The 27,159-nt window shown below is 39.8% G+C and overlaps 2 protein-coding genes across 5 annotated transcripts in view; one reads left to right on the top strand and one right to left on the bottom strand.

The window, feature by feature from the left end:
- The window catches only part of ube3b (ubiquitin protein ligase E3B), a 22,980-nt gene extending 14,160 nt beyond the window's left edge, over window positions 1-8,820 (top strand). For 3 of the 4 annotated variants that reach the window (XM_031902395.1, XM_012966190.3, XM_031902387.1), the window contains exons 19-29: window positions 347-446; window positions 569-688; window positions 1,805-1,981; window positions 2,087-2,197; window positions 3,345-3,482; window positions 3,628-3,693; window positions 4,292-4,350; window positions 4,873-5,055; window positions 5,907-6,018; window positions 6,161-6,253; window positions 7,668-8,820. In XM_031902395.1, the coding sequence (XP_031758255.1) occupies window positions 347-446; window positions 569-688; window positions 1,805-1,981; window positions 2,087-2,197; window positions 3,345-3,482; window positions 3,628-3,693; window positions 4,292-4,350; window positions 4,873-5,055; window positions 5,907-6,018; window positions 6,161-6,253; window positions 7,668-7,859 (1,351 nt within the window). In that variant the 3' untranslated portion in view covers window positions 7,860-8,820. The remainder of the gene's footprint in view (window positions 1-346; window positions 447-568; window positions 689-1,804; window positions 1,982-2,086; window positions 2,198-3,344; window positions 3,483-3,627; window positions 3,694-4,291; window positions 4,351-4,872; window positions 5,056-5,906; window positions 6,019-6,160; window positions 6,254-7,667) is intronic. The other variant, NM_001079407.1, reaches the window with a different exon arrangement.
- Window positions 8,821-19,158: 10,338 nt separating this feature from the next.
- On the bottom strand, window positions 19,159-21,266 carry LOC105948292. The gene is made up of 4 exons (XM_031895109.1): window positions 20,601-21,266; window positions 20,228-20,305; window positions 19,921-20,001; window positions 19,159-19,729 (listed from the first exon to the last, which is right to left on the bottom strand). Exons 1-4 carry the CDS (start codon window positions 20,835-20,837, stop codon window positions 19,364-19,366), a joined length of 762 nt encoding a protein of 253 aa, XP_031750969.1. The 5' UTR covers window positions 20,838-21,266; the 3' UTR covers window positions 19,159-19,363.
- Between the last annotated feature and the right edge of the window lie 5,893 nt (window positions 21,267-27,159).

Below are 27,159 nucleotides of genomic sequence, written 5' to 3' on the forward strand. Positions count from 1 at the left end.
AAAATTACACATACTGTAAACATCTTTTTGTGTATTGCTAATAGTCACAGATGGGAGATGAGGGGAATGACCTAGCTTGTGTAGGTTACAACTAAATAGAGAGCTGTGATCCCTATGGTAAACTGTGGCAAGCTCTTTTCATTTTTTTGATAAGTATGAGTTTGCTATGCTTTCTGCAAGTAGAGTTTTGTGTATTTTAGACTGGGATCTTTAGGTTTAAACATTGCAGCCTTAACCTATTTTTTGCATCAGTATTTTGTTTTTACAGAAACAGAATTGCAAATAATTAGTTTCTGTATAGAAAATATTATTGTGCACCAGCAAAACAGCTTCCGGTTTTTTGCAGGGATCTCAAACCAACCCTGCTATTCCAAGAACTGGATAAAGAGAGAAAGAGAGCCCAGCTCTTACTTCAGTATATCCCTCATGTCATCCCACACAAAAACGTGAGTGTCCCTGTTTCTGTTTTTGCTGTTATCCATTATGTTATATTTTGGCTTTGAACTACTTGAATATATATACGGTATATGAAATATACCCATGTCAATACTCGGCTACTCTCTTGCAGAGGGTCCTCTTGTTCCGAAATATTGTCACCAAGGAAAAGGAGAAGTTGGGTTTAGTGGAAACTAACACCGCATCCCCACATGTCACCCACATTACCATCCGAAGGTCACGTATGTTAGAGGTAAGCAATGCTTTTTATATGTGCAAAATTCAGTTGATAAAGTGTCCTGCTGTCGCATTAGGAAAGTGTCTTGCCCTGTTTTGCAAATGCTGGAGTACTAAAGGTTGCCTTAAAGGAGAAGGAAAGGCTAAGTTACTTGGGGGTTCCAAAATATTAGGCACCCCCAAGTGACTTTAATCGCTTACCTTGTAACCTGGACTGGTGCCCCTGTTAGGAGAAAAAAGCACCAGCCCGGGGTACCTGTAGTGGAGTGCTTCCTCCTTCCGGCTTCGTTTTGCAAGGACTAAACGACAGGCGCATGCGCAGTAGAGTGAGAAGCCGACTTCTCTGTTAAAGTTCGGCTTTTCAATCTACTGCACATGCGCGCGCACATGATCAGGAAGAAGGAAGCGATCACTGCTATCCCGGGCTGGTAGGAGATTTAAGTCACTTGGGGGTGCCTAACATTTTGGCAAAGTGACTTTGCCTTTCGTTTTCCTTTAACCTGATCTAAAATTTCTGTAGAGTGTTGGCTACTGCAGTTTGAGTCAAAAAATAAAATGTACAATTAACAGGAACAGTTCAGTGTAAAATTAAAACTGGGTAAATAGTTAGGCTGTGTGAAATAAAAATATATCTGATATAGTTAGTCAAAAATGTAATCTATAAAGGCTGGAGTGAGCAGATGTCTAAAATAATAGCTAGAACACTACTTCCTGTTTTCAGATCTCTACCCTTAGTCAGTGACTTTCGGGGGGGGCCACATGGGACATAACTGTTCAGTTAGTTTGTGAGCATGCAGGTCAGATTCATAAGCTAACTAACTGAACAGTTATGTCTCATATGGCCCCCCTCAAGTCACTGATTGGCTACTGACTGCTAACAGCTTAGAGAGCTGTAAAGGAAGAAGTAGTGTCCTGGCCATTATGCTAGACATATGCTCACTCCAGCTTTTATAGATTTATACATTTTTGGTTAACTAACTATATTGAAAACATTTTTTATTTTGCACACCCTACCTATTTTACTTTTACTATTTTATTTTTACTATTTTATTTTTACACTGAAATCTTCATTTAAAGTATTTTCCCAGCCTTTTTTGCTTTTACAATGTTATTTCTTTCATAAACTTCACAGGATGGATACGACCAACTAAGGCAGCTTTCCCAGAATGCCATGAAAGGTGTTATACGTGTAAAGTTTGTGAACGATCTTGGTGTAGATGAAGCTGGTATAGACCAGGATGGTGTCTTTAAGGAGTTCTTAGAGGAAATTATCAAGAGAGTATTTGACCCTGCACTGAATCTTTTTAAGGTAATAGCAGATCCCAACAAGTTACAAAATCATGTTAATACTACTTTGTGAAGTGTCAGTTTGTTACTGTAGCACAGCTCAAATGCATATTTATGTTTTCTTCAGACCACTAGTTCTGGAGATAGGTTGTACCCATCTCCTACATCTTATATACATGAAAACTACCTCCAGCTGTTTGAATTTGTAGGGAAGATGCTGGGCAAAGCAGTGTATGAGGTAAGATATGTGTGTTCTGTCAAACCCATCTTACAGAATTGTAATATAGCTTTCAGAATTATATTTGTTGACCACTAACGTAATATCTTTCTGAATAAAGTCTTTTTAAGATGTTTAGGTTCTGCTATGACCTTTGTAGCCTATGAAATTAAATACCCAGTGGATTGCAAGTTCGACTTGCAGGCTTTAAAGTGCAAAACACACATTTGTAAGCTAAGTTTATAATTGTATTTAGTGTTACTCAAATCAGTATAGTATGAGGCCATGGATTTTAAAGTGCACTAATATTCTGCAGATTTGCCTATTTTTGTTTTTGATTTTCTATTCTACTGCCCATGTCTCATTGAAATGGCTCGGCAAAGAGAGTGCTGACTATTACTGTGTGTATAATCTGATACACGGAAACAATGTTCTCTGCACACAACAGCCTAAGCCATTATGGTTTGCTGTTTTTTAAAGGGGCAGTAACAACACTAAAGTGGAATTCTCTACATTCATTTACATGTTTTGTTCACTCTGCATTAATGAATAAATAGCAAGGGCAAAGAATGAACTCATTCTAAAAAGTGCAGGCTGTTTCTACTTTTTCTACTTATTTCTAATGGATTAATGGTCTATTATCAAGATACCAAAATAACAAATGAGCGTACACTGAGCACCGACTGTAAAGGTCCCCATACACGGTAAGATCCGCTCGCTTGGCGATATCGGGGAGCTTGAAGTTAAAAAAAAAAAAAAAAAAAATCCGGATTATGTAGGTGGCAATGGGGCAGTCGGTTCGGGGACCACATCAACAAGCCGATGCGGCCCCCGATCCGACTGAATCTTTTAACCTGGCCGATCGATATCTGGCCGATTTCAAGCCAGATATCGGTCGGCCAGTCCGCTCGTTTCTGCCCCTACACGGGCGGATAAGCTGCCGAGTCGGTCCAAGGGACCGATATTGGCAGCTATTATCGGCCTGTGTATGGGTGCCTTTAAACTCGGTGGCCTTTATTTGAGATGGCTAGTTTAACTTGGCTTTATCAACAGATTACATTTGAGGAGATAACACTAAAGCTCTATAGCTGTGTAATGCATTTGCATCTCCAAATGTGAGTGCTCAAAGTTAATCAAGATATTTCAGCCTTGTTCACTGTTATTTTAGGGTATAGTGGTGGATGTCCCATTTGCATCATTCTTTCTCAGCCAGCTTCTTGGGCACCATCATAGCATCTTCTACAGCTCTGTGGATGAGCTGCCTTCCTTGGACTCTGAATTCTACAAGAATCTCACTTCCATCAAGGTCAGTGTAAAGTGATTTTACATTGAATCCTAGTTATTTGTACAGTAATAAGCTCTCTTGGGCAAGGACCACTATGTTTAATTTTCAGGTCATTGTCTGGTTATGGGGTACAAGGGTCATTGTAATAATGTTTATATTTTTGCAGCGCTACGATGGGGATATTAGTGATTTGGGACTTACCCTTTCATACGATGAGGATGTTATGGGTCAGGTATGTTGTTTAATTAACACTCTTTGCCATCTGTATGCTTAATATTTTTAATGTTTCAGCGCAATAAGGCACATTTATTGTAAACTAGATATGCCCTTTGATTTTCTGTTTTAGCTATGTATAAATGTACCTTAGCCATGCCCCAGTTACAAATACAAGTAAACTTTGCTACTGACATGTTTCTTTATTAGTGTAGTATTTTTACTGTGAGAGCTGTGAAGTTGTGGAATTCCCTCCCCGAATCAGTCATACTGGCTGATAATTTATATAGCTTTAAGAAGGGGTCAGATGGCTTTTTAGCAAGTGAGGGAATACAGGGTTATGGGAGATAGCTGCTAGTTGCTGATACAGAGACTGGTCCGATTGCCATCTTGGAGTCAGGAAGGAATTTTTTCCCCTCTGCTGCAAATTAAGAGAGGCTTCAGATGGGTTTTTTGCCTTCCTCTGAATCACCTAACAGGTTATATATAGGCATTTTGGTTGAACGTGATGGACGTACGTCTTTTTTTCAACCTAACTTACTATGTTACTATGTAATAAAGATCTATACACATCAACAAATACACTAAAAATGTAATGTCATTTTTGTCTCTACCAGCTGGTCTGTCATGAACTGGTCCCAGGTGGGAAGTCTATTCCAGTGACTAATGAAAATAAGTGAGTATTAGTCTCATGCTGGGCTGTACTCCAGCCTAAAAATGAGTGCCAGTTCTTGTGCGTTTGTGTATATACATGCTAACAGAGCCATAGGGATTAGTGGTTTTGTGTTGTTTATACATGCTGATAGAGCCATAGGGATTAGTGGTTTTGTTTTTTTTACAGCTTTCCATTAGCCCCAGTAAAAGAATATAAGACCAGCACACACAGAGAGATGTCTGTGTGAGTCCTTTACAAACCAATGAGCTGAGGTTGAAATTAGCACAATCTACTGTCAGGATATAAAGCTTGCAGCTCTACTGCTGTTATAAACAATAATGCTGCAAGTTAGACAAGCAATGGACATGTCATTAATTGGTCTGTAGATACTGTATGTCATTTCTTTTCAAGTCTTGTTTTTTGTGATTCTGTATTTATTTTCTATACAGTCCCCTCCTTCTTATTTATTTATTCGGTGTATAGGTTTAATATGTTTCATTCTTTGTTTTCTGTTATATAATTTTCCCTTTTCTCTTTTCACAGAATCAGTTATATCCACCTCATGGCTCATTTCCGCATGCACACGCAGATAAAGAACCAAACTGTTGCCTTCATTAGTGGATTCCGCTCCATCATAAGGCCTGAATGGATCCGCATGTTCTCAGCACCTGAACTGCAACGTCTCATATCAGGGGACAATGCAGAGATTGACCTGGATGATCTAAAGTGAGTGAAAACCCTTAATGTAAATCATGTCACTGCATGTCTGTGTGTGTATATGTGAATAAAAAGAACCATATCGGGTAGGGTGAGAATGGAGCCAAAGAACCCATTGCAACCCATTGACATGCACTGGAGAGCCTTTTTGAAACGGAGAGATGCCCATATGCTTGAGAGAAGATCCGCTCTAATACACATTGTAGCTGCATTGACAATTACAGCTTTGGCATGCGTGCAGCTACATAGAGTGGAGCGGAGGTTGATCCTAAAATGCAAAAGCAGGCACTTTCGAGCCGATCTGTGTGGCTGCACACATGCCAAAGCCGTGATTATTAATACAGCAGCTACAGGGCAATGCGTATTAGGGTGGATCCGCTCCTCTCCACCTGACTGAAAAGCGCAGGCGGAGATAGGCAGAGGATATGCTCAGTGTGACCAGGGTCCTAAACACTTAGCCCTGCCTTAAAACTTTCGCTTACGGAATTGTGAGCATGCAAGACATGCAAGTGACCCCTTAATGGCACTGTGTCCATCTATGCATCCACAATATGTGGATGTTAGGGATGAAGTTTAAAACATAGAGTTAGAATTAAATTTTAAATTAAATGTTATACCTCCCAGATTTTAGACCTTTTTATTGCTGTAGGAATCAAGGAGGATAGCTGGGTCCTTAACTGGTCATTTGTTACCTATAGTAAATATCAATGATGGTAATTATTTTTTTTTAGAATGTATTATATAACAATTTTTTTATTCATATTGTGCCAAGAGGGGGAGATCATTAAATGTTATCACTTATATGTGCCTTATATGTGCATTGTTTTACATCTGCCCACACAACATGGCCTCTTCTACAGGAAACACACAGTCTACTATGGAGGGTTTCATGGAAGTCATCGTGTCATTATCTGGCTGTGGGATATTTTGGCCAATGATTTCTCTTCTGAAGAAAAAGCCATGTTTCTTAAGGCAAGTGAATATAGCCAAAACCAGCTCTGTCTGGTTCTCTATAATTTCCTTAATACCATCAGTGCCAGTGTGTTTTGTTTTTATTGTGTTATTATTATTCTTAAGGAGCTAACGCTTATCCGTCTTTATTGTATTCTTATAGTTTGTCACCAGTTGCTCTCGGCCTCCTCTACTTGGATTTGCCTACCTCAAACCTCCCTTTTCCATTAGATGTGTAGAGGTGTCAGATGATCAGGTATGCTGCTTCAGTGAGGCCACCACATGAGTTTGAAGGAAAAAATTGTTTTTTTGCCACTGTGGATCTGTTATTTGCTATGCAAAGAGCATTAAAATATATTTTCACTATTACATCCCTATAATATCACAGTGCATTTAAGGTGGGGTCTTTTTGAATACTTAATGGGAATCTTTGCTTTGAAGCTTAGTATGCACACCACTTAAGACTGTTGCTCCTCAATCCTCAGCTGCTTCAGGCTCAATATAGTGCACAAAAGAAGGGAATATATCACCTCAGGAAGGGGATTGTCCCTGTAATGTTGTGGCTTAATTTTCTGCGGTACAGCGATAACCCACATAAAATTCCATACGCTTTCTCTCATTTATCATGGTTAGTTGTAGTTGTATCCTAGTTGCAGACCTAAGCTAGTGTCAACCCCATTGGAATAAATGAAGGATGATTCAGGCAACAAAATGCCTCTTGTTCCATTTCCCTTATGGAGCAGTTTCTAAAGCTGTAAATGTAAATCCACATAAGTTCCCCCTATGTAGCCATTTTTTTTGTGGGGTTCTTTTATCATAGCACACCTGCAGGAAAGTATAGGACTTAGCAAATGCAGTGTACTGCTTCAGGGTGCAGAGTATCTGCTGCACAAGCGGAAATGATACCCTATGCTCTGAATCAGCCCACTATGCATGTTCTGTACCCCAGAAGAGAATGAAATAGAAAACTGTGCCTGTAAAATAAGAAGGAAATTTAGAATGCACAAGGGGGTTGTATCTCACATAGCATAGTTTTGCTTGCTGTAAGGATCAGCAGAACTATACTCTGTTTTTTCATTTATATATGCACGGTTTTTCTGGACCTTAGTTGAGGTAAGTTCAATGTAATAACAAAATATTGCAGCAAAAATGTAAGACTGATGGTGGGTGATATTAGATACAAGAACCATCTCATAGACATGCGATTAGGGCCAGCAGGATACTGGTTAATGGCAGTGTGATTTTAAGTATTTTTCACCTGATCATTTGCTAGCTCTGTGGAAAAATGCCTGAAAGTGTTCTCCATTCAAAGATGTAAATCACCTACAAGTGACTGATGCAAATAGTCAGTAAGTAGACTAGCAAGTGTTAAGACAAGTACAGAACAAGGCTCAAATGCTACAATATCTTACTTGGTGTGTTGGAATGGCCGAGATCACTACTGCACAAACATTCTAGTTGTTACTTGTAGCCATTCTGAAAACAAATTTTATGCTGTTGCATTGCTGTAAAAAGGTATACATTAAAGGTTATGTTAAGTGTGTTTCTAAAAACTATATTAGTCTTTGTGAAGCAAATTCACAAATTTGACCAGTACATTATATTTTTATTACTTTTTCGGTGTTACTGTACTTGTTTTATAACATCAAATTCAACATTATGCTTTTTAGGATACAGGCGACACCCTGGGCAGTGTCCTACGTGGGTTCTTCACCATCCGAAAGAAAGAGCCTGGTGGACGCCTTCCCACTTCCTCCACCTGCTTCAATCTCCTGAAGCTTCCCAACTACAGTAAAAAAGGAATTCTGAGGGAGAAACTACGCTATGCTATCAGCATGAACACTGGTTTTGAGCTCTCCTAGTACTTCTCATTTACCTTTCAGTGTCAGTACTTAAGAAGCCTGTGTTTCATTGAAGTATCACTGAAATGAAATAGGTTGCAATGCCTATGACCACATCTTTCAAATATGCAGTTCCTTTTACAGGTTTATTTTTGGTTGCCTAATTTTACTTCTTCCCTGTCTGAAGAATCTAGCAGTATTTTAGGTGGTTTCTTAAGTAGGACACTATTTCCCTGACGTCTGCTTATACGCATTAAGCTGACCAACCCCAGACATCACATGACAGGAACAAGCAGGAACAGCAGTCTGCTGTAGGCCGTCTGAATTTGAAACTGACCTCTGGATTTCCAAGCAGTATGAACTGCCCTCTCTATGGGATATACTCCATAAAATCAGATAAGCCCAGAATCTGAATATAAAATTTTTATCATTCAGGAGTACATCTGTTAGGCTTTGATGAGGCTTTGATGGCAGCACATTAGCTTCATTATTCGATAGTGGAACTGGCAGAATTGCACTTTAGACTGATGTCGAAACACTGAGTTTAAAAACACAGTTAAAAACAGATTTTAAACATACATTAATCATTTCGATAGAGAACTCAAGAGATAAGCTCTCTCAGTGAAGGTTTACTTTTGACTGGACCTATATGTTTCAAAACATTTGATTTAATAAATATAACCAATCAACCCAGGCTCCCCCAAGATAGTTTTTACATAACAAGTTGTAGTTCTTTTGTGCCTGAGGGCTAAGGACATAATTGTAATATAGAGTGACTAGTATTAGTTGGGATTTGGTTAGTTTACCATGTCACAGAGATGATTTTAAAATAGCATTATCATTTTGCCACTCTAATGGCAAGTTTCAGTTATCACTATGCAATGTATTATAACTGCAGTGTAGACTGAGACTGAAAGTACTCTGAAAGACTGTATTGTAGACTGACTCAACAACAAAATAGATTTTTATTTTATCTTTTCCATAAAAATACTTTTTAATCATATGATATCAATGCAGTGGTACCCAGGGGAGAATTCCAGCATGCTGCTGCCCTGGGCACCCTTCCTGATGCCGCTGGTGAGCCCATTCACCAAGGCAGAAGCAGAGATTTTCTGCACTTTCTGCACTTTATTTATTTTACCTGTGTTGTGCAGACACCCTTCTTCCCACAAAGCTGCAGCCAAAGGTACTGGCCCAGAAGTGACATTATGGAAAATATGGGACTGGAAAGACAAAGGAAACTGTTATCTTTCCTTAATGAATAATTAGAAGACATTTGTAGCTGTCCGTTATAGTAATATCTACTATAAATTTGGCTTTGCTTGTGTATACCAAACAGAGCAGCAACAGGAAAGGCCCCCAGCCACACAGACCTAAGCATGCTGCTTCAGTGACGTAATTAAAAGTGACATAATTCTGCATGCTACATAGACTCTAACATTCTACAGACAACATAAATATAAGTTACTATATATTCATTTCCCCTATAGGAAGGTAAAAGAAAATTGGATATACAACAAGAAAGTTATCTAAACTCTATGCAGGACTGATATCATTTTGAAAAGTTTACTGCTCCTTTGGTTATCTCCCCCCACGGACACTGCTTCCAGTGAATTTGCCAGTCTTTAATCAGTTTCTAGTACAGTATCGGAACTGGCTTCTTTACCAGGCAATAAACCTAAGAGCTGATCTCATTTTTGTCAGGAACCCAAAATCCGCACAGTGGCATTCTTGGCCTCTGTTTACCCGCAGGCCGAGAATCAGTCCAGTGTGGCTGTAGCCTTAAGTAATTTCCCACGGAGAGATTAGTCACCTACGATGGATCTCTGCTGACGTGGGCAACTAATCTCTCCAAAATGCATCATGGAAAGGCCAAGCATCACTTCGATTTTCTTGTAAAGTTGCCTGCAGGAGGAAACTTCGCATTATGCATAGACCTTTCCACCAGCGATTCCCTTTGTTGCTGGTGGAAAGACATTTCAGAGAGATTAGTCGCCTCTGGTAGCAGAAATCGCATGCAACTAATCTCTCTATGGGACATTAATTTTACAAGAAATCATGTACCATTTCAAACTGAATTACACTTTCACTTTCACTTGGCACAGTCAATGCCCAGTGTTTTATTGGGTTTTATTTTTATTCATTACCAATATTTTTTTTTACTGAATAAGTGCTGCGATTCCGCTTTGTTTGTTTGGCATGCAGCTAAAAAATGTTAAAGGAACACTAAACCTAAAATACAAGGTGCTTTATGGAGATACAGGTAAGAAATCCATTATCCGGAAACCCATCTGAGTTACAGGAAGGCCATTTCCCATAGAGTCCATTTTAATCAAATATTTTAAATTTCCTTTTTCTTTGTAATAATAAAACTCTACTTTGTACTTGATCCTAAGATATAAATAATCCTTATTGAAGGCAAAACAATCCATTTGGGTTTATTTCAGGTTTAAATGATTCTTTTTGTAGGCTTAGGGCTGTGACACACGGGGAGATTAGTCACCAACAACAAATCTCGCTTGTCACAGGCAACAAATCCCCCCGAAATGCCATCCCACCAGCTAGAATGTAAATCACCAGTGGGGTGGCATGCACAGCGACGCAGAAGTTTCCTCTCAAGGCAACTTCCACGACTTCGGCAAATCGCGGCACTGTGTATGCTATCCCACTGGCGATTTACATTCTAGCCGGTGGGAGGGCATTTCAGGGAGATTAGTTGCCTGGTGACTAATCTCCCTGTGTGTCCCAGCCCTTAAGGTATGGAGATCCAAAACTCCTTATCTGGAAAACCCCAGGTCACAAGCATTCTGAATAATAGATACCAATACCTGTACATTTGCTTATAATTACATACATGTATATAAAAGCAATGATACATGTTGAATTTTTTCACTGTTTTTTTTATGGTAAGAAAAACAGCATCAAAGCATCAAGTGAGATATCATACAGATCATCGGCTGACCCACCACAGGCCTCCCCAGCTCCCATCTGACCTGTTTGTAGATTTTTTCAGTGAATTAGGTAATTTTTTATTGGAAACAGCATAGTACAACCAGATTATAATAAGTATGTTTGTAAATTTCTTTTAGCCAAGGAGATTATCTGTAATTGTATTCAGGAGTTCTTGGCACACTTGCATGACAGAGTTTTGAGGCAACTGACATGAGACCAGTTACTTTGGGTAGCCAAATTGCCCAATGATCTGCCGGTGTGTACACGGCTTTAGCTTAAAATTGCTGATCATTAGTTGCATTTCACCAAAGTAACTGGTACATACAGTGTCATGTAATGTGTGCCAAGGTTGGAGAACTTCCATGTACAAAGTACATATATGTAATATGTATGTAAAATATATTCATTATATTTTAGGTTTAGTGATCCTTGTTATATCTGAAACCGTTCATTGTAAATCAAAGATCTTAACTGATTTCCCATTCTTCATATCAGTTGTGGTTTTTGGACTTTAAAAAAGGACAGGAACCTGTATATTAGGTTTATTTGACTGCTAAATTTTATGTACTGTATATAGTTTTGTTTACAATTGAATTAAACTGATCCTGCAAGCACTGTAAATTTTAAGCAAGTGTACAGATTGTGGCATGGCTGCTCACCAAGGTTATCGGGATTCCAGAAAAGCACAGGTCACTTGTGCAGCAAGATTTTCTCTACATTTGTATATAGGAAAAGGCAAGATTTAATGTCTCCATAAAAGCTGCATTTGCTATTAATTTTTGGAATCTATCTTCCGACACCTGGAGTGAGCAGATGGTCACTTTGTTTATAGCAGAATGATGCCCTCTAACTTATGTACTTTTACTAAATTTATAGAACCTCTTCTGAAAATTATTCAGTTAATTATTGTCAGCATCTAAGTAAAAAATATCACATTAAAAACATTAAAAAATATATAAACAAATGTAAATGGTTCTGTAGTGTTTTGGAGGCTATGTAATAAAAGGCTCTAAGTTTGCCCAGGTGCAGGAACCCATAGCTAACAATCAGCAGGTAGAATTTAACTTGTCCCCTGTTTAAAAGCAAACATCCCATTTGTTACAATGGTTTACTGCTTCTGGGCAAAAAAATGCCTTATATTATATATGGGGGTTAAGCCTGATGCATTGCCCCATATTAATGCTATAAGCATTCAAAATACCGTTTATTTTATATATATTCTTTTTAATTTTATATAACTGTTTATTTTGACCTATTGTCTCCAGCAGGCCGGGCTGCCATCAGACACCTTGGCTCCCTTTGCACACACCTTAGGGCAATGACACATAGAGCTACTTATAGCAAGCTACTTGTCATGGCTACAAAAAAGATAATGCTGATAATTGTCTCTATGTGTGTTTTAGCAAAGACATTTCTCAGTATTGTCTATAGCAGGTATTTTCTGATGTTTTGTAGCCGAGACAAGTAACTTGCTATAAGTAGCTCTGTGTGTCATAGCCCTTGACACATGTGGCTTATACTTTGTTATCTAGCTGCTCCTTTGTAAAGGCTGTGACAGACGGGGAGATTAATCGCTGCACGAAAAATCTCCCTGATATGCCATCCCACCGGCGAGAATGTAAATCGCCGGTGGGATTACATATGCGGTGCGGCGATTTGCCAAAGTCGTGGAAGTTTCCTCTCAAGCCAACTTCTGCAACTTCAGCAAATCGGTGCGCCGCGTTTGTCATCCCACTGGCGATTTACATCATGTGGCGACTAATCTCCTCACAGTCCCAAGTGTTCTGTTTACAACCACAATTCAATCACAATTGCTACATCACTGCCAGTCTTACTTTTGCCTCACAGACTGTCCAGGAGTTGGTGGATGCTTTAGCCCAGGTCTGGGAGGAGATCCCTCAGGAGACCATCTGCCACCTCATCAGGAGCATGCCCAGGCATTGTAGGGAGGTCATACAGGCATGTGGAGGCCACACACACTACTGAGCCTCATTTTGACTTGTTGTAAGGACATTACATCAAAGTTGGATCAACCTGTAGTGTTTTTTTCCACTTTCCACTTTAATTTTGAGTGTGACTCCAAATCCACACCTCCATGGGTTAATAAATGTGATTTCCATTGATAATTTTTGTGTGATTTTGTTGTCAGCACATTTAACTATGTAAAGAGTGAAGTATTTAATAAGAATATTTCATTCATTCAGATCTAGGATATCTTATTTTTGTGTTCCCTTTATTTTTTTGAGCAGTGCATGTTGCATAAATAAGCTCATATGTAAAACCCTGCTTCATCTCAATAAACCATTTTTATAAAAATATACTTTTAGTAGTATGTGCTATTGGGTACTCCTAAAAAGAAAATTGCCATGTTAAGAATTAAAAGCAGCCTCCTGGGATCATAGGATTCACAGTGCAAACAAGCCAAGGCACACATACATGCTAGGCCACGTCAGCCAATGAATGGACAGAGTTCTGCCTTTTGCTTCCACACTACTTCCTGTTACAGTTAGAGCTGCATTATTTCTGGTCATGTGGTCTCTGAGGGAGCATATATATATATCTCAAATATATTATATTCCAATTTGGCAAGATACTTTAATAGGTCACGTAAAATAAAATAAACTATCTGTTGTTATTGATTATGTGGGGTATAGTTTTCCTTTAAGTGGGATCGGGACAAAAACTTGTCGGGTGCACCAGTGACTTGAAGGAATGCTGCATTTGGCACTGAATGTGGCACTGAACAAATGCCAGCTTTCCCAAACACAAATCACTACCGGTCTATGATGCCAGCTAAATTAACACTATGACCACCTAGTCTATGGCCATATTTCCTATGCCCAATATCAGGCCCAGACTGTCAATCTGTGGATTCCGACAAATGCCAGAGAGGCTGTTTTGAGATGCCATAGATAGTCACTGTTTAGTGGGCTAGTGGGTTTGTTTGGGCTTCTTTGTACTTAAAACGCCAGGGCTTATTTGGATCCCAGTCCTGTCCTCCCTAATATCTATCATATTGTCAAAATTCTTTAGAAAATTCAGATGTTGTTGCTTTGTACTGAATGTACTGAAATTTGCTCTGACTTGGTTTGGTATTCCCAGATCAACATTCATTGGAGTGTGTGAAAGTAATTTCACTACAGGGATGAAGTATGATAAACCATTATTCCTTAATCCTTAGGGGTTGTGTTTACTCTAGGAAGAAGGCGCCTTTGTCCTTTGTTTCATAAGAAAATTAACATTCCACAGAAGCAAAACCAACACAAAGGCTGAAATATTCTAAAACTTATTCCCATATAATTGGGTAAGCTCTCTGGATCCTGTTATAGAAAAGTAACAAAAGATAGTAATTTAATAGCAATTATACAGTATATACAGTCTGTTTAGTAAAAAAAATAGTGAAACTCTCTAAAAACTTTAAATATACACATGGTTGTTTTTATATCATGTAAAGAGGTGCTTGAAAGTTTGTGAACCTTTTCAATCCTTAATATTTCTGCTTATATATGACCTAAAAATGATGTATTTCACGCAAGTCCTAAAGGTGGCCATACACGGACCGATTTTTTACTTACAAACGACCGATTCCCGAACGATCCGATGCTATCGTTAAGTTATCGTATAGTTGGTGGTGTACGAACGATCGTCGGCCCACTAAACGAGCCGACATTATCGTCCCCAAAATCGATCGGCCAGGTTTAAAAATTTTGGTCGTTAAACGATAAAATCTGCCAGTTGGTGTGAGTGTCAGACATTTGTCTTTCAACGATTGTTCTCTGCGCATGTCACGATTGCCAGCAGCGGAAGTCAACGACATCGATCGTACGTAGATGTACGATCGTAGGTATTTTACGATAATGATGCGACAAAATCTTTCCCGAATTATCGTTGCCCGTGGATGGCATATCGTATGGGAACTCGATCGCCATACGATCGTTTGTCGATATAATCGTTCATCGCACAACGAGCGAAATCGCCTCGTGTATGGCCACCTTAAAACTAGATAAAGAGAACCCAACTAAACAAATGAGTCAAAACCATAATGCATGTTCATTTACTTGTTGAAAAAAATAATCTCAAGAGAAAGAGGGTCATGCAGCAGTATTACCACCCTAAATACACAAAGCTATCCAGGCCAGGACCAGCAACCTATGGATTCTGGCTAATTCCAGAGGGGCTGCTGTAAGTTTCTATAGACAGTCAGTATTTAGTGGGCTGCTGGGGGCTGTTTGGGCCTCTGTGTATTTGTCTCTCTCTGTTGTTGTTGTGCAGAGAGTGGGAGGGGCCCCTCACAACAAAGTTTTCTGGTCCCCACTCCTCCCACGCCCTGCCCCCCAATATCCCCTCCCCCCAGTGACCCCTCCCATCAGTACAAAGGACACCCAGACATTGGTAGCCAGGGCCCCCTAAAACATTGGTTACATTTTGCATTGGAGCCAGGGCAGGGACCCCCTAAAACATTGCTGGTCCTCCCCCAGTGTCCTTATACTATGGCCCGCTCCCTGCTGCTTCCTGCTCCCCCACTCCTTCCTACCACTCCCCCTACATCCTCCAGCTCCCCCCAACATCCTTCAGCTCCCCCCCAGCATCCTCCAGTTCCCGCCCAGCATCCTTTAGCTCCCCTCCAGCATCCTCCAGCTCCCCCCAGCATCCTGCAGCTCCCCTCAGCATCCTTCCCAGCATCATCCAGCTCCTATGTGTACTGACATCATGCGTATGCATGGGGTGCAACCTATCGAATTACCCACTGACCACCAATGATAGGGCTTGTAATTCTTTAAATCAAAGTCATGGCGGTCTGGACAGTCTTCTCACTTTTATCTGATTCATTAAGAATTCTACTGCTTCATTATACATTTTACACTGAGTTTTAGCTGCAACTAGCTTGCTTTCAAGGTTAAAAATTCCAAATGGTTGCCCTTTTCTTGGTCACCATTGGGATCACTTGACTAGCTGCAACGTTCATAATTCTGAGCCTCTGATCAACAGTTAACAGACACATTTAGCTGCAGTTGTTGCCCACACCAGTTACTATAAGTGGTCCCTATTATTAACCCATTGGGTCCAGGGACGAGGTCCCTGGTAACATCTGCCAAACTGTGGTTCGTTCCTCAGACCGACGAAGGGGTACGCCCCCGAAACATTGCTTTTTGAATAAACACGCAGGGGCTAAGCCCTGCTTGCACTTTACTTGTCGTGCTGGCTGAAATATTTTGACCAGATTGTGTGGAGAGTGCCGACTCTCTAGGCTGTGCACCAAGTAGTAATTCTCTGGAGGAGGTAAGGGTGTGCTGGTGTAAAAAAATTTTTTCCAATCGTTCCTCAGACTGCCAGATGGCAGGATGCTTTAGACCACTCCAGCCAACACTTTGGCATTGTGTGTGGTGATCTCAGGGAGAGATTATGTTAAAAATATATTGTCATGCATATACATACTGTATATGGATTTTTGGGGCAGTCCAGGCCCCATCTAACTCAAGGGCATGCTTTTCATGCTGCTTTGATTCTTCCTAAAATGTCCCATGCTTGATACATTTTACTTGTACCAAATAAACCTCTGTACAAATGTGTGTAAGTAACATGTCTTCATAGCTCCTTAATACAAGAGCCATGTGGTTTTTCTCCAAAGAAAGCTTAGTTTGTTGTTTAATAGCATTCCACATACATGCATAATGCATAACAAGGTACATTTAGCTCCCATGGTGCCAACTTTTTTATTTGCCAACTGCTGCACTATAGGTCTCCCATGTTAATAAATGGATTCTATCAACCCAAGACCACACATACAATACAGTAGCCTATTCCATTTAACTATTACTGCTTCAAAAAGTGTTTTCAAATGTGTTCTTTCACATACTTGAAAGTGCAATAGTATCCAAGGCAGAGATGCAAGGGGACTGGTTTGAACATCTGGCCATGCCACCAGAAGTTCTTAGGTCTTTCCCCAAAGAAGAAAAAACTGCCATGTTTAATGATTTTTAGCAGACATAAGGTATGGAGATCAAAATTACGGAAAGATCCATTATCTGAGAAAACCCAGGTCCTGAGTATTCTGCATAATACATTCTATACCTATATATGCAGAGGTGTCACCTCCATGTCATAAGGGAGATTATGCACTTGTGCAGTTAGGGTGAAGACACTACTAGTAGCAACTAGTAGCAGCTACTTGTCATGGGTACAGAAATAGACAATGCTGATCATTTACTGATAACTGTGTGTTTTAGCAGAGGCAGCGTTTTTTGGCTTGCCGAGAATACACCACGTCTGACATCAGTCTAACATCAGAGGCTACTGTATGGTCACCTGAGCAAACTTAATTGGATAATCAGCTTCATAACGGTGGAGATGAAAGCTTTTAGGATTTTTTAGCTTCTAAGGACTGAATGTGATCCATTGTGATTGGAGTCACTGGGCCAGGCATGACGGGGCTGAGGCTGAACACAATGAAGAGAGAGGTTTGAGTTTGTTTTAGTGGCAACAATTAGGCAAAGGTGAGTTACTTAACATGTCTACTCTGCTGATGCCTTGGATATATATGTTTTGATCAGCCTTAAATAAAGTTTTTCCTTCACTGGAAATTTATATTTAAATGAAATAGTTTTACTCCTTTTTATTTTATTTCTGCTTATTATTGAGTGAGTGCTGGTGGGCACAGGATGCAAAGGAGCCCTCTCCGTACTGCTTTTTCTGTGTCAAACCATAAGTACAGGGTTGCCCTGTACCCACCAGCACTGCTTTCCAGCCAGGCCCGGATTTGTGGAAAGGCCACAAAGGCCCGGGCCTAGGGCGGCACAAGTTTAGGGGCGGCGGGGCAGCATGCCGCCCCGCCGCAACAGAATTTTTAAATTTGTCTCCCATACGGAGCAGTCGGGACCTCTCCCCACTGCTCCGTATGGGAGTTTAAATCCGCGAACGCGCAATTGCGCCTCGGGGCGCCGCCAAGTGAAATCCGGCCCTGTTTCCAGCACAGGGTGTAGAGAATAGATACAAATTCTTGTTGAATATGCACTAAAGGGTGTGATTTTGTGACCCTTAGTGCTGTTTTTTTTTTATTACTTGAGCCTAGGGTATCTATATTTCAGCCCCCTTTTCATTTTTCCCTCCACCTTGTGCTGGCTGTGGGGTTGCTAGTTATACACAGCGGAGAGTCTGGATTTATTGGAACAGGCAGCATTCCAAGCCCCATTTGTAGGATTTGGCATCTCTAAAGTGAAATGTGATAATGATTTGTGGTGGAAAAACCGAAGAGCAGGTTTTGTAAACTCCATCTTGTGCCATTGTGGAGGTTTTGGGCTAATGTGTTATCACCTATATTGTATCCACACTACATAAAATTGATGTTAAATGTAACAAAGCATGGTCAATTGCACTTTTCTAAACATGGCAGCTGCTTTAATTTTGGTGAGTTCGTATAAATATATGAGTAGGAGTGTGAGAATAAGTTAGTGTTCAGAAGCCATTGCAAAAGGATGGAACGTTTATGGAGAGCGCCGAAAAGAATAGAGAAAGCGCTGAGAGACTAGGGAGCTAGCAATATGCTAATGACCCCCGGGCACGTAAGGGGTTAACACACCTAATCCCGGGTTTTTTCTTGCTAGGTTCAGTTAGCTATAGTGTCAGGAAGGGAGGGAATAAGTCTCCATAGTCTGCATCTGTAATGTATGAAAATGTACATTGAAAGGTTCAAAGCACCCTGCCCTGCACTTGCCAAATGTTGCTCCCCGGCTTGTGGCTCCAGATAAATCCACTACTCCAAGGTAGAGTCCCAAATGGCTACTGTGCATATGTAGTACAGAGTCTGTGTGGCACAACCAGAGCACAGATCACTCAGCCATGAGGGAGCCCTGTACTTCACACCAGCCCTGCAGGGAATGCCTCTATCTGGCAGGTACTATTCCCTGTGGGACAGGGATATTTTGGGGAAAAATAATGGAGTTATGTGTCTGTTATTTAAACTGTCTCCCAGTGATACACAAGCTCTTATGTATCTTATTTAGTCTCAGTGTACTGATCCTTGAGTAATAATAAATAATACTGTAATAATAATGTTCTCTGGGGTAACATTTTGTTGATGTAGCTCGATAGTACTTTTATCCATAGAAACATTCTGTAATGTGTGGCACCTGAATAGATAATTACTCTGCAAAAATGGAGTATATCAGCTACCCGGGCTGAAGCAATGCTTCTGGGTGCAGGCACAGCTTTCAAATTCTTCAAGCATAGAGGTGGATTCTCAGCCTGCTTTTATCCACCACATGTGGCACTAGCCTTAACCAATAGAAAAAACACGTGTAACCAACTATACCATTTCAGAATAAAACCCATACCACTTTTTCTCCTAGTAATATCTCAGGCAATAAATAAGTCAGTTTCAAATTTTATTCTTAATATATTAAAAAAATTATATATATTTCACATATACATACAACAATTTCACGCCTTCAGTTGTATTTACTTTCAGAATTTATGTTAAAGTTCACGTCAAATTCCAGTATTTTCATCTTTGCAGAGTTTTCTTTTCTGGTAACAAACTAATTGTCTAAGCTTAAGAATTATAATATTTCTCCTCCTCACATATCTCTTTGGAAGCATTGGCGGATAAATTGTAGGAAGAGGCGGCTTAACGCCTTTCTCTCATTTCCATTCTTCTTTGTTTTCTGAGGACAGCGACAGAAACTCTTTCTCACATTAAAGCCAAAGTGTTTCTTTTTAAACCTTGATTTTTGGTCTTCATTTTGAAAGAAGTAAGTACATTCTGTAGGCACAGTCTTTGTGCTTTCTCCTCTACATTCTGCATCTTCATCCTCATTTTCTTCATCTTTGTACTCTCTCTCAGCAGAAGAATCATCTTTGTTATTTTTTGAGCTCCATTTGTAGCACAAATAGAGAGAGAAGAGGTCCAGTAGAACAATTATCTTTTCTAGTGAGAATAAGTCCTACATGAACAAAGAGAGAGACTCGTCAAAAAGAACATTATTTCCCTAGAAATGTTCACTTTATATAATATATTATATTCTATGATTACAGAGTAAAATACTGATAAGCTTCATTGCTTAAGTAATGACTTGTTTTCCATTTATCATCTATTTCTCTGGGCAGTCTCTAAATATAATCTATTGCAGCTTACCATAAGTTCTTCTTCAAGACTAGATTTATTCTCAGTTGGAGTAAAGAGTAGCTCCATATACGGCACAATGGGCAGGAAATCCTACAACAGATAGATGTCGGTTAATCATTTGGACACTCAGTAAGTCAGTAATGACACTAAAAGCCAACTGTCAGTCTTGCATGCATGCTTTTTGCATGCAATTAGGTCAAACATAGCGGCCAAATGTACTTTAGTCTACTATGCATATGGAATGTAATTGGTTAAACAATTCTGTCCTAATCATTTTATATCCATAGAAAATACTCTCTTACTGATTCCAGCTTACCTGAAAGATTGTGCTACTCAGCTCTGGATCTGGTCTATTGAGCTGACTCTCTGTAGGAGGAATGGGACACAGCAAGCCCTGCAATTGGAAATAATCAATTACTCACTCAAGTAAAACACAAGATAACATATTAGTAACAATCTGCCCTGTATAGTGTAAAGTCATATGTGGGTAAGCACTTGGTTTATGTATTTGCCCTATTTCACACAATTTTTATTTTTGTAATGTGTTTCTATGACCCAGAATTTCATCCGACTGTGATTATTCGGTGATAAGAGATTAAACTGATCAAGTCACACCATGCTACCTTTCTATTTATTGCAATGCACATTTATAACACAGAAATAAACATTTTAATCAAAAACTGACTTACATCACATCTTATATCTTCCGGCATTATTAGGGAAATTGGCTTGGGCTTCTCCTGTACAAAAAGAGAATTGCCTTTCTCTATATAATTGTCCTTGTCAACTGGCACAGGGCAAACTGGCCAGGACTCCGTATAGTATGAAACATCAGTATAAGAACATGTCTTGTAATCTTGTTTGATATATTTTTCCTGTAAGAGAAGTGAGCATGGATCAGATGTTTGGGACAGGATTCTGTACATCGCATAGAAACTTCACTGCAAATCCATAAGTCACTGGTACATTAACAAGTAACACTAATAATAGGAAACTACAATGGCTGCCATGCAATTCCCATATATCAACCCATTAACATGAATAGAACTTACTTTTAAAAATCCAGTAAAAATAAGCAGGGTTATGATTAGTGACCTCATGGTGGCATGCAATCACTAATCTGACTGGCCCAGCTGTAAGCAGCCCTTATATCAGCTTGGGTCAAGGGGACCATTGTGATGTCATCACTAACAATCATGGTCATGTCACATCAAAATGCCACAGGCTGTTATATTTTAAATGGATTGACTGTTAATGAGGAATTAGAAATCCTCATATTATATATCTTAAATTTGTAATACTTTTAACTACTGATGCTAAATAAACTCCTCCTACATTTATATACAGGATTAAAGTTTGAGGAAATAGACTGAAGTACAGGCATAGGACCTGTTATCCAGAATGCTCGGAACTAAAGGTATTCCAGATAAGGGGTCTTTCTGTAATTTGGATCCCCATACCTTATTGATACTACAAAATCAATAAAACATTAAGCCCAATGGGTTTGTTTTGCCTCCAATAAGAATTAATTAAATCTTAGTTGGGACCAAATAAAAGGTACTGTTTTCTTGATACAGAGAAAAAGGAAATCAATTTTAAAAATCTGAATTATTTGATTAAAATGAAGTCTATGGGAGAAAGGCTTTCCGTAATTTGGAGCTTTCTGCATAATGGGTTGCCGGATAACAGATGCCATACCCGTACAAAGAATAGAAATATTTCAACCATCAAATAAGACACTAAAAAAATTCAGTAACCTAGAACATAAGAAACCATTACAGCGTAAATACAAAATCAACATTTTTGAGGTACCAAAATTATTTGTACTTACTTTTAAAAATCCAGTAAAAATAAGCAGGGTTATGATTAGTGACCTCATGGTGGCATGCAATCACTAATCTGACTTGCGAAGCTGTAAGCAGCCCTTATATCAGCTTGGCTCAAGCTGACCATTGTGATGTCATCACTAACAATCATGGTCATGTGACATTAGCTCTGTGTGGGGAGCCTGTGCTTAGAAATCTCTAACACTCACAGTGTAGGGAAAATGGAAATCATTATATAGTTTGTATTTTAGCTGCTAATGCTAAATACAACTTATACTGATTATATTGTGCACCTTACAATGTTAGGGCTGTAACATGCATAGCAAACTCCAAACCAAATATAACAATTCAAATAAATCTCTTAACTGATATAAAATTGAGGTTGTTGATTTTAAGCACTGATCAAATGTATTATCCCATACAAAAATAAAACAAAAGTTGTTATAATATGGTTAAAAAATAAATTAAATTTAGAAATGCTATACAGGGATACACGTGTGTGTGTATATAGCATACGTGTGTGTGTGTATAGCATACGTGTGTGTGTGTGTATATATAGCATATATGTGTGTGTATTTAGCATACGTGTGTGTGTGCATAATATATATACTTTTTTTGTGTATGGAAAAGTTATCCTATTTCATGGATGGAAGTGAGGGTGTTGTGTGTGTGTGTGGGGGGGCTCTGTGAGTTGTAGTACAACATCTGAAGCCTGTCCCTAAGGAACCAGAGAGCACTCCCAGCTACAAATCTGATGAAGTCTCCTGTTTGTCTCAGATGGGAAAAATTCCTATGTGAGGCTGCATATCAGTAGGGCTCATTTAAGTCCACAAGTTCAGTGAGCAAAGTGCAATTTTGAATGCAATCACCATGTTCTACCCCCACAATGCAGTATTTTTCCCCAGAATTCCAGCTTCATTTCAGGCACAAAGGGTCATTGAATCTTATGCAACAGCGATGTCCCTGGTGCAATTGTGGCTGATTTACCAAAATGAACACAAATGTATGTGTACCTCATAGCAAATCAGACACTGTTGCGCTGAATGTTTTTGAAGACTTTCTTGCATCACTTGCGGCAAGGTTATCATGGTTCAACCTAATTATGTGTAAAAACTCACACTGTGCTAATTAGCTTACTATCTATGGCATTTGGGGAAATTATTAAAAGTAAAATGGTCATTCAGGGTGCCAAGCTTTCAGAACATTCTAGTTCCTAGCTTGAAAAAGGAACTAGAATGTTCTGAAAGCTTGCTATGGTTATCTTAGTTAGCCAATAAAGGTATCACCTTTATCCCTTTAAGTGCCAGCCGAATTCGTCATTTCGGTTCCCCCCAGTGCCAGACGTTTTTTAAGCATTTTGTACTCATTCACTTTAACAATGTTTTTTGGTAGGAAAACCTCCACGAAACTAGGGAAATTATATATCGTTTTTTTCGTCACTAATTGGGCTTCGACATACATACCAAATTTTATAACTTTTCTGGAGATATGATGTGTATTTTGGGTGAAATATGTAAAAAAAAAATAAAATTATGAAAAATTTCTGTATATTTTGAGGTTTTTTTCCATAGAAAAGTTAATTTTACTCACTTTTTTTTATTGTTTGTAAAAGCCCTGATACTCCCAATTCCAACGATACCAAATATGTGGTGGTACCCCACAGTTCCTGTCCAGAAGTAACCCCCAAACTAAAGCAATACTTAGTACAATATCACACCAGAACAAAGCAGAAAAGCGCTTGTAACAGTTAATGCAGCATAACTTATATGTAAATCTAAAATATCCCCTCATGTTTGGTATCTTTAGAAACTACAGACCTTCAGGTTTCTAGGTGCAATGTAGTTTTCACTCAAAAGCCAAATACCTTTTGTCAGTGCATTGTGAAATTTGGAACTTTTTATGACATTTTTTTTTTTTTCTAAAACGTAAACTTGGACGCATGATCAAATGTGGATTTGACAAAAAAAAATCTCATAAAAATTTTCTAACAAAGGCATATTTGAAAGACAAACTTCTCCTGAATAAAATGATGCCCCATATGTATGGGTGCACATAAAGACATGGGCACCAAACACTCCAAAGCAGGGGCAATGCACAAGGGCAATTACAGCTAAAAATGTGGGGGCTGCGCTCTATGTGCACTTCCTGCAGTTTTTCAGTGTTAACCCCCCCTACCTGTGAAATAACCCCCACAAACTATATATTTCTGAAAAGTGCACACCTTCAGCTATTCAGAGACACCACTCTTCTCTTTCTACATGGAAAATTGTGGCCGCAGTCCCTTGCAGAAGTAAGCGCTTTGGTCAGAAATCAAGGAAAAACCAGATAAAAAACCTAGATTTCTCCCCAAAATCTCCATGGCAACTACCAAAAACTTACTAAACATCGATCTGCAAGTTCCCCTGAATAAAACGATACCCCATATGTATGGGTGCACATAAAGACGTGGCCACCAAATGCCCCAAAACAGGGGCAATGCATAAGGGCAATTTCTGTTGAAATTTTGGGGGCTGCGCTCTATGTGCACTACCTGCAGTTTTTCAGTGTTAACCCCCCCTACCTGTGAGATAACCCCCACAATCTATATATTTCCGAAAAGTGCACACCTTCAGCTATTCAGAGACACCACTCTTCTCTTTCTACATGGAAAATTGTGGCCGCAGTCCCTTGCAGAAGTCAGCGCTTTGGTCAGAAATCAAGGAAAAACCAGATAAAAACCTAGATTTCTCCCCAAAATCTCCATGGCAACTACCAAAAACTTACTAAACATCAATCTGCAAGTTCCCCTGAATAAAACGATACCCCATATGTATGGGTGCACATAAAGACGTGGCCACCAAATGCCCCAAAACAGGGGCAATGCATAAGGGCAATTTCAGTTGAAATTTTGGGGGCTGCGCTCTATGTGCACTACCTGCAGTTTTTCAGTGTTAACCCCCCCTACCTGTGAGATAACCCCCACAATCTATATATTTACGAAAAGTGCACACCTTCAGCTATTCAGAGACACCACTCTTCTCTTTCTACATGGAAAATTGTGGCCGCAGTCCCTTGCAGAAGTTAGCGCTTTGGTCAGAAATCAAGGAAAAACTAGATACAAACCTAGATTTCTCCCCAAAATCTCCATGGCAACTACCAAAAACTTACTAACCATCAATCTGCAAGTTCCCCTGAATAAAACGATACCCCATATGTATGGGTGCACATAAAGACGTGGCCACCAAATGCCCCAAAACAGGGGCAATGCATAAGGGCAATTTCAGTTGAAATTTTGGAGGCTGCGCTCTATGTGCACTACCTGCAGTTTTTCAGTGATAACCCCCCCTACCTGTGAGATAACCCCCACAATCTATATATTTACGAAAAGTGCACACCTTCAGCTATTCAGAGACACCATTCTTCTCTTTCTACATGGAAAATTGTGGCCGCAGTCCCTTGCAGAAGTCAGCGCTTTGGTCAGAAATCAAGGAAAAACCAGATACAACCCTAGATTTTGGTCAGAAATCAAGGAAAAACCAGATAAAAATCTAGATTTCTCCCCAAAATCTCCATGGCAACTACCAAAAACTTACTAAACCTCAATCTGTAAGTTCCCCTGAATAAAACGATACCCCATATGTATGGGTGCACATAAAGACGTGGCCACCAAATGCCCCAAAACAGGGGCAATGCATAAGGGCAATTTCAGTTGAAATTTTGGGGGCTGCGCTCTATGTGCACTACCTGCAGTTTTTCATTGATAACCCCCCCTACCTGTGAGATAACCCCCACAATCTATATATTTCCGAAAAGTGCACACCTTCGGCTATTCAGAGACACCACTCTTCTCTTTCTACATGGACAATTGTGGCCGCAGTCCCTTGCAGAAGTCAGCGCTTTGGTCAGAAATCAAGGAAAAACCAGATAAAAAACCTAGATTTCTCCCCAAAATCTCCATGGCAACTACCAAAAACTTACTAAACCTCAATCTGCAAGTTCCCCTGAATAAAACGATACCCCATATGTATGGGTACACATAAAGACGTGGCCACCAAATGCCCCCAAACAGGGGCAATGCATAAGGGGGGGCTGTGCTCTATCTGCAGTTATTTAGTCTAAACACCCCCATACCTGTGAAATAACCCCCACAAACTATATATTTCTGAAAAGTGCACACCTTCAGCTATTCAGAGACGCCACTCTCCTCTTTCTACATGGAAAATTGTGGCCGCAGTGCCTTGCAGAAGGCAGCGCTTTGGTCAGAAATCAAGGAAAAACCAGATACAACCCTAGATTTTGGTCAGAAATCAAGGAAAAACCAGATAAAAACCTAGATTTCTCCCCAAAATCTCCATGGCAACTACCAAAAACTTACTAAACCTCAATCTGCAAGTTCCCCTGAATAAAACGATACCCCATATGTATGGGTACACATAAAGACGTGGCCACCAAATGCCCCCAAACAGGGGCAATGCATAAGGGGGGGCTGTGCTCTATGTGCTCTACCTGCAGTTATTTAGTCTAAACACCCCCATACCTGTGAAATAACCCCCGCAAACTATATATTTCTGAAAAGTGCACACCTTCAGCTATTCAGAGACGCCACTCTCCTCTTTCTACATGGAAAATTGTGGCCGCAGTGCCTTGCAGAAGTCAGCGCTTTAGTCAGAAATCAAGGAAAAACCAGATACAAACCTAGATTTCTCCCCAAAATCTCCATGGCAACTACCAAAAACTTACTAAACCTCAATCTGCAAGTTCCCCTGAATAAAACGATACCCCATATGTATGGGTACACATAAAGACGTGGCCACCAAATGCCCCCAAACCGGGGCAATGCATAAGGGGGGGCTGTGCTCTATGTGCTCTACCTGCAGTTATTTAGTCTAAACACCCCCATACCTGTGAAATAACCCCCGCAAACTATATATTTCTGAAAAGTGCACACCTTCAGCTATTCAGAGACGCCACTCTCCTCTTTCTACATGAAAAATTGTGGCCGCAGTCCCTTGCAGAAGTCAGCGCTTTGGTCAGAAATCAAGGAAAAACCAGATAAAAAAATCTAGATTTCTCCCCAAAATCTCCATGGCAACTACCAAAAACTTACTAAACCTCAATTTGCAAGTTCCCCTGAATAAAACGATACCCCATATGTATGGGTGCACGTAAAGACGTGGCCACCAAATGCCCCAAAACAGGGGCAATGCATAAGGGCAATTTCAGTTGAAATTTTGGGGGCTGCGCTCTATGTGCACTACCTGCAGTTTTTCAGTGTTAACCACCCCTACCTGTGAGATAACCCCCACAATCTATATATTTACGAAAAGTGCACACCTTCAGCTATTCAGAGACACCACTCTTCTCTTTCTACATGGAAAATTGTGGCCGCAGTCCCTTGCAGAAGTCAGCGCTTTGGTCAGAAATCAAGGAAAAACCAGATACA

This window comes from Xenopus tropicalis, chromosome 1 (assembly GCF_000004195.4).
Source record: "Xenopus tropicalis strain Nigerian chromosome 1, UCB_Xtro_10.0, whole genome shotgun sequence".
NCBI lineage: Eukaryota > Metazoa > Chordata > Amphibia > Anura > Pipidae > Xenopus > Xenopus tropicalis.